This window comes from Oryzias latipes, chromosome 7 (genome assembly GCF_002234675.1).
Source record: "Oryzias latipes chromosome 7, ASM223467v1".
Classification (NCBI taxonomy): Eukaryota; Metazoa; Chordata; class Actinopteri; order Beloniformes; family Adrianichthyidae; genus Oryzias; species Oryzias latipes.
The window spans coordinates 34367151-34379520 of NC_019865.2; the positions used below are offsets into that span (position 1 = coordinate 34367151).

At 45.5% G+C, this 12370-nt stretch overlaps 1 protein-coding gene across 7 annotated transcripts in view; it reads right to left on the minus strand.

Annotated features, from left to right (window-relative positions):
• Positions 1-12370, minus strand: part of LOC101175046 (CXXC-type zinc finger protein 1) — a 47825-nt gene that overhangs the window by 15953 nt on the left and 19502 nt on the right. For 4 of the 7 annotated variants that reach the window (XM_023957117.1, XM_023957119.1, XM_023957120.1 and 1 more), the window contains exons 6-10: positions 7141-7311; positions 6967-7077; positions 6681-6898; positions 6393-6600; positions 6159-6269 (exon numbers count right to left, since the gene is read on the minus strand). In XM_023957117.1, the coding sequence (XP_023812885.1) occupies positions 6159-6269; positions 6393-6600; positions 6681-6898; positions 6967-7077; positions 7141-7311 (819 nt within the window). Of the gene's footprint in view, positions 1-5085; positions 5204-6158; positions 6270-6392; positions 6601-6680; positions 6899-6966; positions 7078-7140; positions 7312-12370 lie in introns of all 7 variants that reach the window. The other 3 variants (XR_002873585.1, XR_002873586.1, XM_023957118.1) reach the window with 2 other exon arrangements.

Below are 12370 nucleotides of genomic sequence, written 5' to 3' on the forward strand. Positions count from 1 at the left end.
TTTGTTCAGGGCCATTGTGACCAATCCCTCACACCTACTGCACCAGGCATTCACGTGTTCATCAGCAGACTACTGTCCCAATGCTGCTACACAGACAGACTGAAGTCTTCTGTCCCTTGTGCAATAAGACAGAACAACTCCCTGACAGAGCCTCAAAAGTTGAGAACCTCATTGAATTTTAATTTTTGAAATTTTTATGGTTTTAATGTATTAGATTTTAGTTTCTGTATATTTATTAAATGATGTTTTTACCATTTTTAGCAAATACATTTTAATTGTTATTGTTTTTGTGGCTTTATGCTTTTTATTGTTTATTTTAGTGTGGGTGGTGAATGCAAGCAGCTTTTTAATTTCCTTGGGAATGAATTAAGCTTCTTCTTCTTCTACAGAGTCTTTCATGTGCCCTAAATACAAAGTTGTAAACTTGTTCGGCAGGTGACATCCAAGAACGTGTGAATATGTGTGAATGTTCCCTTCATGACTCCCAAATCGTCTCCAACACAATTAGGATGTTTTTTGTTGTTTCCTTTTGATTTGGGGTGTTGTGAAAAACCGTGTAATGTTCTGCCATGCAAATCCATTCCAAATTTGAGAGCTGTTAGAAGAACACTATGTGAGACACTTTAGAAACCAATTTTCTTCTGTTATTTTTAGATGTAGCTCAGACTACCATTTCCTTTTACATGTGGACGGATGAACTTTTTCTATTTTTAGTAAAAGAGCAGTAAAATGCAGAGTTAACCCTTTTTTTTTTACTGCTTTTATAGGCATCTGATAAGTTTTTTAATATGCTGTATCTTTTTTTTTTTATTTAGCTTCATTACCCTTCTAAAATATTCCTATATTTGAAGGTGCAGACGTTTACATACACAACATAAAAACACACATATGCTTTTTTCTCTCGCTGTCTGACATGAAATAAAAGTAAACTTTTTGTGTTTTAGGTCAATCCACAATTAACAACATTTTTAGATTTGTTAAATGTCAGAAGAAGGAGAATAGTGTGTGTTTAGACAAGTTTTTATTACTTTGATCAAAGTCAAAAGTTTACATACACTAAGATTACTGTCCCTTTAAACAATTTTAAATTCATGGGACAGTTAAAAGAAATCAGTCAAGATATTAGGAAGACAATTGGGGATTTGCACAAGTCAGGTTCATCCTTGGGTGCAATTTCCAGATGCCTGAAGGTGCCACGTTCACCTGTTCAGACAATTGTACACAAGTATTGACATCATGGGAACGTCCAGCCATCGTATCACTCAGGAAGAGATGGGTTCTGTGTCCCAGAGATAAACTCAACTACTTTGGTCCGATATGTCCAGTACAACCAAAGGACGAAGGCAAAAGATGTTGTGAAGATGCTGGCTGATCATAAGAATGTATCATTATCAACAGTGAAACAAGTACTGTACTGACATGGGCTGAAAGGCAACTCTGCCAGGAAGAAGCCATTACTCCAAAAGAAACATAGAAAAGCCAGATTAAAGTTTGCTAATTGACACAAAGATTAAGACTTTAATTTTTGGAGACATGTCTTGTCGTCTGACGACACTGAAATTGAACTGTTTGGCCACAATGACCATCGTTATGTTTGGAGGAAAAAGGGGGAAGCCTGCAGGCCTTGGAACACCATCCCAACTGTAAAACATGGGGGTTAGTCGCATCACATTGTGGGGTTGTTTTGCTCCTGGAGGGACTGGTGCACTTCACAGAATAGATGGCATCACGAGGAAAGGGTAGTATGTGGAAATATTGAACAATATCTGAAGACATCGGCCAGAAAGTTAAAGCTTGGGGGCAAATGGATTTTCCAAATAGACAATGACCTGAAGCATACTGCCAAACTGGTTACCGGATCTAAATCCTATTGAACATTGATGGTCAGAGCTGAAAAGGAGTGTAACTGCAAGGCCACCTAAAAACTTGTTAGGAGGAATGGGCCAGAATTCCTACCAAATCTTCTGAGAAGCTTGTGGAAGGATATCCAAGACATTTAACCCAAGTAGTGCAGTTTCGATGCAATAGTACCAAATACTAATGAAATGTATGTAAACTTTTGACTTTGATAAAAGTAATAAAACTTGTCTAAAAAGCCCTTGTCTCATTATTCTGACATTAAGCAAATAAAAATCATTTTGTTAATTGTAATTGACCTAAAACAGGAAAGGTTTACTTTTATTTCATGTCTGACAGCGAGGAAAAGAAAGCATATGTGTGTTTTTATGTGGTGTATGTAAACTTCTGGTTTCAACTGTATGTAAACAAATCTTGGTTTCCAAATCCCAATGTTGTTTTTAATGCCTTTTCAAAAAACAGTATGAAACTGCTTTGACTTCACGATGCACTTACAAGTCTCAGAGGAGGTAAGACCACGACCATGGTCTGCTTCCAGCTTTATCTTTAGCTAAAGTCTGCCTTGGTTTTAGTTCAAGAAAAGTCCAATACTTCACCAGTGTGATTGTTTGTGGTTTCGCAGTGTTAGCAGCAGTATATAACGATACTAAGTGCCAGCAGTTACTTGTGCTATGAATAAAACACTCAGTCGACCTCATTGGGACAAGATGGCCACTTGTTTCTTTTTAGGATTTTACTCATACTAATAATTATATTTGCAGTTGCTTTATTTCTTTTCATTTTCATAAAACAGCAAAAATGAAAGACTGTACAGAAAATATTTGACATGGGAAATGAAAGAGAACATCTTTTACAACATCATGATCAACAATCCTACCCGTTTTCAAGCTCTTCTTGCATTCCTTGCAGCTGATTACCAGGATCAGGTGTGTTCAGTCAATCAGATTGTGGAAACACCTGAGTCAGCCAATCAGAAGAAAGGGGGCAGGAAGAGCTGGAAAACACTTTTTTTCCCCAGGTGGATTCCAGGCTCAGGGTTGGGCAGGCCAGGGGGGTATTCCAGAAAGCAGGTTATGCTAGCTCCCACGGTAAATTTGAGGCTAAGGAAGTTGAAAACCTCAGCTTTCGGTTCCAGAAATGGAGGTATGTTTCAGGGTAGGTCAAGTTGCCATAGCAACTCATGCTCTGAACATAACCTGGTCTGGAGCAGGTTTAGTTGAAGGTTAGTTTGTTTACAGAGAGGTGAAGCAGCATGGCGTGTCCATTTGAAGATGATTTAGTGGATGAAGAAGCTCAGATAATACTTTTTCCACTATGAGAGGGTGATTAGACCACATATGGATGTTGGAAAAAGAATTTTTTTACTGCTGTTACTGCTGTTTTTTACTGCTGTTAGATCGGCACCGCAAGGGATTGTGGGATACCCTTGGCCTGTTTGGACGGATTTGGGTTTAAGTGTGGCTTTTTGACCAAATGTGTTTAGTTGTTTAGCTGTTTTACTGTGTTTTGCCCAGTTATTTGTCCTGCTTAGCTTAAGCCTTTGCACCATGAGTTAGAGGGAGGGAGAGGATGATGAATATATATATATAGCACCCCTACAGTCTAATAATGTAATGACAAGGTTGGAAAAATCCTAAATGAATGAATGCTCTTATTGCATATTGATTCATTTTTTTAATCGTTATAAAAATAAGTATATCTGCTGGCTCAAACTTAGACACGAGAGTTCAAAAATTGTAATTCATTAAGATGGAAAAAAATTAACTGAATTGGAGTAATATGACATTTAGTTAAATAAATATGTAAATTTGGGTGTATTAACAAGTATTGAGTTTTATAGACGTAAGAAATTTTGTTGAATAAATTTAACTCAATTATTTGTTACCAATAGAAGTAATTCATTAAAGGTGGAAAAAATTGGATAAGTTATATATATATGCGTTACAAGGAAAATGGAAATAAGATCAGAAACTCATGCGTTTACTTTGTCTGTTATTCAAGAAGAAACTCTTTTCTTTTGCTGATGATGCAGCCATGTTACTTTTTTGATGGACGTATAATCTTCATACGTCGTCATTTAAATTTCAGACTCCGTCTCACTGAAGTATAGTGCTCTCTTTTCTTCACCACGCGTTTCCATGGTGACTCCAAAATTCGACGATCCATTGAGAATGTCTTTATGTACCTGCCGTGCACGTGCATTAACCCAGGGTTACCAAGTCGAGCGTAATTACGTTAACTCATATCTGGTCTTTTGGAACCGACATACCCAGAGTAAGCAAGTTCAGGTGGATTTCAGCCAGAGTTCAAAGTCAGGGTAGTTTAAACATGCTTCCTGGAATACCCCCCAGGGCCCTGTTCCAAAAAGCAGGGTATGTTCCATGCCAAAGAAGGTTGGTGGATATCCTCCACTATCGGTTTCAAAGCCGGTGCTTATCTACAGGGTATGTAAATTACCATAGCAATTTAGTCTCTGAACATAACCTGCTCTGGAGCAGATCACATATCAATGTCCTATTTTATTACGCAAATTTTTTTAAACCTTGCTTCTATGTACTAATAGAAATGTGTCTATTTATGTTTAAGAGTAACTATAATGGTATATATGGATATTTATCTGTTTTTATTTTTTTTACTTTTACTTTTATTAACTTTTTTTTACATTATCATCTTAAGTTTTATATATATCAATGTACAGATTTTTCTTTACTTTTTGTTTGTTTGTTAAAATAAATACATTTCAAATCCAATCAAATTACATTTTGCGGGTCAGCTGTCACCACAGAACATTCTGTGCATTTCTGTGTTTGTTTGCAATATGGGATGCAGAGTATCAAAATGCAGAAAAAGTTAAAGAACTATTGGTTCTGTCTCCCTGGTGCTGAAATGACTCTTACACATATTTCTACAGCTCCCTGAACACAAACGTCTTCATGGAATGAAAGAGGGTTTCCTTTGGTAACACTTTCTTTTACATGAAAATCCATGGCAGACTTATTTTAAAGATTTGATATAGTCGTGTTCATATCTAGTTAACCAGGATTTTTGGAAATGATATGCATAACCACAGTCTTCCTCTATAGGTACCATGGCTGAACTATGGGATCATTTGAATCATTACAGGACCCTCCAAAGGTTATTTGCTGGGGGATCCTTGTCTGCCCCATATGATGATTCCCTACTCTGAACCTGAACCTGAACCAGTATCAACGTGGCTCACAGCCAAACCTGAGCAAAGGTGGAGATGACGGTTGGCATCCTGAGGCTTGGGGGTCAGTCCTGAGAGGGCCTGTGACATCACACTGGCTTGTATTGACCTCCATAGCCACACTAGGAGAACCCTAGACTGATTACACAGAAGGCAGAATGATCAGACTTGATTTGCTTAAATCAGTCTCTAATAACTATGTTCATGAAAACATTTGAAATAATTTCATCTCCTGAAAGAAAAAGGGGATATAGATTTGTTTTGATTACATTAAACTGTATAAGATTTACTGTGTAACAGATTCATCTTCACAAACTGTACTTAGGTCTACATTGTGTAGATGTTAAACACTTGCCTGCTATTAAAACATTGTGAAGGTCTTTTAGTGACAGCAAATATGTTTTTTTTTATTATTTCTTTTAGCTGCAGAGAGAATGGAATAAAAATGACTTAATAGCCCTACATGAAGAGGTGGGCGGGGTTCTACGACTTTCAATATGACCTTTTTGTTGAATGTTATTGTTTTTTATCATGACTTGGTTCAGAACTCGCCTGGGTCGAGAATGATTACATCTTAATAAGAACCCAATAGATGACCTAGATTATGACCTAGTACATTACTTTACCCTTATATGAAACTGGTGGCAGGAAATAAAGTGATGCTGACTAGTTACAGAATTAATCAGAGCTTCTTTTTTTTTTACAGCTCATTTTGTCAAAAAGGGAGTATACAGGATATTTTGGAACATACACATTTACTGACTCTTTCTTTCATGGATGAAAGATTGGTGTTTTTCTAATGAAAAAAGGCCTTTTTTGTATATCTGTATTTAAATCCTCAATCTCTGCCTCTGTGAAGTTTACTGCTCGTTTCTTGTCTCCTTCAATTTGCATTACAATCATCAATTCTGTGAGTTCAGATGAGAGGGTCTTAATGTCTCCAGTGTGTGTGTGCATAACCTCTGGGTAACCAGCAAGAGCTTGGTTGAACTTTGATTTATCCAGTGCTTTGGAACCCTGAGTTTAGGGTTGATCAGATGGGACGTTAACCTGCTTTCTGGAACAGGGCCCTCCTCTGTCACTTCTGACTGACCTTAGTGTAGCATCTCTCCATGTGTCGCAGTGCCACCTTTGGGTTAACAGGATGACTGCAGGACACACAGAATATCTGGAGGTCTGTGTCGTCACCATCTCCTTCAGTTACCTGCAAACAGATGAGTCAAAGAGAGACCAGGAAACAAGAGTCAAAGATAGGAATAGGGACAGACAGATCTGGGACACAGGGGTCAAATGGAGGAAATAATTTGAAAATGAGGTTGTCTCTAACCTCCTCGTGTTCCTGGACCTGCTGCAGCTTGGCCGTAGCTATGATGCCTTCAAGATCGTGGAAGCGTTTTTCCATCTGTGTGAGGCGGAGCCTAGCTGCCTGCTGCTCCCTCCGGATACGTTCTAGCTGCCGGCGGCCCATCTCTTCAGCAACACAAGGGCTCTGCTGCCACTGCTGAATCCTCTGGGGAAGGATCTCGTAGATCCGACTGGGGTCAGAAGGTTCCAGACGCAGCTGAATCAGAATCCACTTGGGTAAGGCTAAATTCTGTCCACTTATTTCACTCACTTTGCGGCAAGCTTCATACCACAGTCTTCTGAACAGTACTTGGACATGCTCCTGGCCAGCTCCGTGCAGCCTGGACCCAGACACTGTCGTAGAACCCCCCCGACCTCTTTAGCTCCACTCTCATCTGCTCGCTCACTGTGGCGCACACGCTCCTTGTGCCGCTGCTTCACTTTGTGACGTCGGGGCTTTGACTCCTCCTTTGGGACAGAAACAGATTTCTAGGAAATTATAGGTAGTTAGTGACATCCCCTGTGAAATCATCTGTCATGTGACCTTAAAGAATTACCTTCTTTTCTGGCTTCTTGTCCCGTCTCTTCACATGTTTGACCTTTACCGCTTTCTTCCTTAGAGAATCTAATTGAACACCCTCCTCCTCCTCTTCTTCACTGTGCCACACCTACAACAGAAGAATGGCTCAGTGCAGGCATGTGACCTGTGAGCTTCACCAACACTTACTCACCAGGTCTCTGTAGCCAGCCGCCTTGTACTGTTCATACAGCTCCAGCTCACTCTCACTGAAAGCGTCCTCTTCTTCATCTTCCTCCATATGTTGCCCTGTCCCTTTCCCGGGGAGACCACGCCCCCTGCTGATGCTGCAGAAGCTCTCCTCATCTTTAACTCGAAGCATCTTCTGCTCAAACACAACAGCCAGTGTGAGAGTTTCTGGCCTTCATTTTGCACAATGCTTGAGAGCAGTGCTCCCAGGCCTCTAGGTCTAAGACCACTACCAGTTAGTGGTAAACACATGACTTTATGACATTATTACCCATTTGTGAGGAATTTTTTATCTTAAAAAACTACCAGATTCTTTCTATCATTTCTGTCTGTGATTTTCTCTTGATGGATGCCAGAATGGCCGTTCTCGGTTTTGGGTCTTACCTACATCCACTGCTCTGAGCTGTAACATGTAATTTTCTACCACTTAACAGGAACCCCAAGCTTGCAAAGTTGACAAAACAAACATCTTTGGAAAGTTTCTTTGAGCAGAGTAAATGTCAGTAAACTGGTCTGTAGTCCAAAAAGGTTGGAGACCACAGCTTAGGAGGACACTCCTGAAACAGAACCTAAATCAGGTCAAACATAAAAAAATGGCTCTAGCTTAGCATTTGTTGCTCTATTCACCTTGACTCGAGCTAGTTTAGCTTTCACCAATTAACTATTCCCTAGCTACAGAAAAATTTCATTTTTTTTTTTAACTTGTCCTGTCTAAGAGCTGGGCAGACTAACAGATGAAAGCTGAAGGCCTCTTGTCTTGGACATATTTTATTTTAACATTTTATTTTCTTACAAACCAGAGGTATGTCTGAATAAACCCCTTTTGTAATCGAGGCCAAACTTTATTCATTTTAATCAAAATCTTTTGTGTTGGACCGGACGGAAAATGAAAGGAGGGAACAAGAGGGGGGGGGGGCGTAAAAGGGTGATTATAGAAAGGGGGTAAAACCATGAAGCAGCATAAAGCAACAAGTTTCTGGATGTTTATCATTACGGTCAGGTTCAGAAGTAATAGAAATCTAGAAGGGGCGGGGGCTGTCCACACACACACTCAAATGTTTTAAACATGTTTAAAACTGTTGGCTCCAAAAATGTCCATATGTCAACATGTACACAATACAAATAATCTTCACACACGCATACTTATGCCTTCAAGCCAACTAGTGTGAAATATTTCATTCAATTACGCAAACCATTTGTGCAAAGGTGAGCTAACACCTGTGCTCAATTGAGTCTTTATGTTCCTCTAAAATGGAAGACAGAATTTAGAAAGAAAGAGGGAGAGTGCCCAGCCATCCCAACACCAAGACCCCTGCCGCAGCAGCAGTGGCAGTCAGAACACCCCAACACCACACGGCAGCAGGTAGCGAACAAACCACCCCCCGGGGCGATCACATCCGCCACCCAGGCCAGGGCCAGCAGGACAGCCGCGAGGCCCCCAGAGCAAGAGAGCAGGGAGGCATGGGGGGACAGAGAGTGCAGCTCCAGCCCAACTAGGAGAGCAGCCCCCCAGCCCAACTAGGAGGGCAGCCTCCCCGCTGCGCCGGGAGGGGCCGACGCAGGGCCCCACCCCAGAAGAGTGCCCAAAGCCCCAGACAAGCACCTCATCACCACCCAGGAGTTCTGGGCATCTGCCCGGCCCATGGTTGGTCCAGGAAGGAGCAAGGCAGGGGCCAGCCGCCCCCGCCCAGGAGGAGGGCACCCAGGGGAAGAGGGGGTCCACAAGAAGTGTTGTAAACATGGCCCAACCAGGCTCGGCCAGAGTTGGAAATTTTTTTTTTGTTTTTTTTTTTAAACTTGTCCTGTCCAACAGCTAGGCAAACAGATGAGAGCTGAGGGCCTCTTGTGTTAGACATATTTTATTTTAACAAGAGGGGTTATTAATCTTCAGACAAACCAAAGGTATGTCTGAATAAACCCCTTTTGTAATTGAGGCCAAACTTTATTAATTTCAATCATGTTTGAAAATCTTTGGTGTTGGACCGGACGGAAAAGGAAAGAGGGGAAGAAGAGAGAGGGACGTTAGAGAGAGGGGGGGGGGTAGGAGGGTGATAATAGGACGGGAAGGGGGGTAAGACCATGAAGCAGCATAGAGCAGACAGGTTTACTGGTTGTTTATCATTACGGTACGGTTCAAATGTAGTACAAAAAGGGCGGGGCCTGTTCACACACACTCAAATATTATCAACACACCTGCTAGCTGCAAAAATGTCCACATGTCAACATGTACACAAAACAGTGTTCACACGCATACTTAAGCCTTTAAACCAACTAGTGTGAAATATTTTATTCATTCAGTCATGCAAACTATTAGTGCAAAGGTGAGCTAACACCTGTGCTCAAGTGAGTGTTTATGTTCTTCCAAAATGGATGGTGGAATGTGAAAAGAAGGAGGAGGAGCGCCCAGCCACCCCCACACCCAGACCCCCGCCGCAGCAGCAGCGGCAGCCGGAATTCCCCCAACGCCATACGTTCTCCTGAAAGAAACTGCTCTCCAACTAGGAGAGCAGCCCCCCAGCCCAACTAGGAGGGCAGCCTCCCCGCTGCGCCGGGAGGGGCCGACGCAGGGCCCCACCCCAGAAGAGTGCCCACAGCCCCAGACAAGCACCTCATCACCACCCAGGAGTTCTGGGCATCTGCCCGGCCCATGGTTGGTCCAGGAAGGAGCAAGGCAGGGGCCAGCCGCCCCCGCCCAGGAGGAGGGCACCCAGGGGAAGAGGGGGTCCACAAGAAGTGTTGTAAACATGGCCCAACCAGGCTCGGCCAGAGTTGGAAATTTTTTTTTTGTTTTTTTTTTTAAACTTGTCCTGTCCAACAGCTAGGCAAACAGATGAGAGCTGAGGGCCTCTTGTGTTAGACATATTTTATTTTAACAAGAGGGGTTATTAATCTTCAGACAAACCAAAGGTATGTCTGAATAAACCCCTTTTGTAATTGAGGCCAAACTTTATTAATTTCAATCATGTTTGAAAATCTTTGGTGTTGGACCGGACGGAAAAGGAAAGAGGGGAAGAAGAGAGAGGGACGTTAGAGAGAGGGGGGGGGTAGGAGGGTGATAATAGGACGGGAAGGGGGGTAAGACCATGAAGCAGCATAGAGCAGACAGGTTTACTGGTTGTTTATCATTACGGTACGGTTCAAATGTAGTACAAAAAGGGCGGGGCCTGTTCACACACACTCAAATATTATCAACACACCTGCTAGCTGCAAAAATGTCCACATGTCAACATGTACACAAAACAGTGTTCACACGCATACTTAAGCCTTTAAACCAACTAGTGTGAAATATTTTATTCATTCAGTCATGCAAACTATTAGTGCAAAGGTGAGCTAACACCTGTGCTCAAGTGAGTGTTTATGTTCTTCCAAAATGGATGGTGGAATGTGAAAAGAAGGAGGAGGAGCGCCCAGCCACCCCCACACCCAGACCCCCGCCGCAGCAGCAGCGGCAGCCGGAATTCCCCCAACGCCATACGGGAACAGGCAGGGAACAACCGCCCCCCGGGCGACCAAGACCGCCACCCAGGCCAGGGCCAGCAGGACCGCCGCGAGGCCCCCAGAGCCAGAGAGCAGGGAGGCGCGGAGGGAAAGAGAGCGCCGCCCCAGCCCAGCCAGGAAAGCAGCCCCCCCGCCACGCCGGAAGAGCCAAACGCAGGGCCCCACCGGAGAGGGACGCCCACAGCCCCAGAAGAGCACCCCACCACCACCCAGGAGTTCCGGGCATCCCCCCGCCCCGACCCCAGGTACGAGCCAGGACCCCCCAAGGGAGACCCGCTCCGCACTCCAGGCAGCCACCCACCCGGCCCACGGTTGGTCCACCTGCCTTGGTCCACCTGGAGCAAGGCAGGGGCCCGCCGCCCCTGCCCAGGAGGGGGGAACCCCGGGGAAAAAAGGGTGGCCCACAAGGGGTGTTATAAATATGGCCCGACCAGGCTCGGCCATGTTGGAAGTTTGGCGGGGCCCAGCCCCCAGGGGCAAGGACCAGGACCCACCCCCCAGGGACACGAACACCCCCGGCTCAGGTGTAATATGAACCCCCCCACCGTGCGGAGAGAGCACCGCCGGGCCCAGGGAGCCGGCACCTAAGGGACACGGCCGCCATCGCCAAGGGGCCCGCACCCCCCACCAGGGAAGGGGTAGGGGACAGATGGACCCAGGTCCCACCTTCCTTGTAAAATGTGTGTGCGTGTATGGGTGTTTGTGTGCATGTGTGTGTGTTTATGTTTGAGTGTATATATTGAAGGGGGAGGGGTGTGTGTACTAAGGGGGGTGCAGTTAAAATTGGCGAGTAGGGCACTAAGGGGACATCTCCTGATTACTCAAAGTGATGTCCCCTCACCCTCCCCACCAAGGGGCCCTAAATGTCTAAGGTGCGGTTAAAATTGGCAGGTAGGGTGCCAGGAGGACATCTGCTGCTTGCTTGCAGTGATGTCCAAGCACCCCCCCTACCAAGGACCCTACATGTCTAAGGTGCAAATAAAACCGAAAGAGGGGGGGCCCACTCCATACGGCAACCATAGGAGGGGGGGTCACTGCCAAGTAGCCCCCCCCCAAGGCGCATCGCAGGCCAGACCCCCCACCCCCTCACCCTAATATGAGGTTATATGAGGAAGGGGGTAAGTTGGGGACAGCTGGTAGACTGTCCCATGGTGGTCAAACAGCCGTCCCCCAGCCCCCCCCCAGCAAAGGGGCCAGGGCCACCCAGCCCAGGGGCCCCACCCCCGGAGGCGCCGACACCCCAGGCTCGGCACCACCCACCCCACACAGAGAGAGAGGAGCCAGAAAGCGTCGCCCCCCCCAGAGCAAGCCCAGGCCCCCACCCCCAGACGCCGGCCCTAGAGGAGCTCTGGTCAGGCCTCGACGGGACCGAGGAGGCCAACCGGCCGAGGCAACCACCGATTGCCTCAGCGGAGACCCCGACCCGTACCAATAATGGGCCCCCCCTCCCCCCCAGAACGCCCCCCCACAGGACAGGGCCGACAAGCCCCCCACCCCACCCCAGACCCCGCAGCCGAAGCGGGTGACACCCAGAGCGACCGGGGGCCCCGAGAGGGTTGTCCCGTCCCGTCCCAGAGCCAGGGAAGGGCCGATCCCAGCCCCAGGTGCAGATGGGCAGCCCATCCGGCGCCGCTGGCCCCCCCCCCCGAGCAGGGCCCCCCGCCAACCCCCCCCAGCACAGGCAAAGGGACCACCCC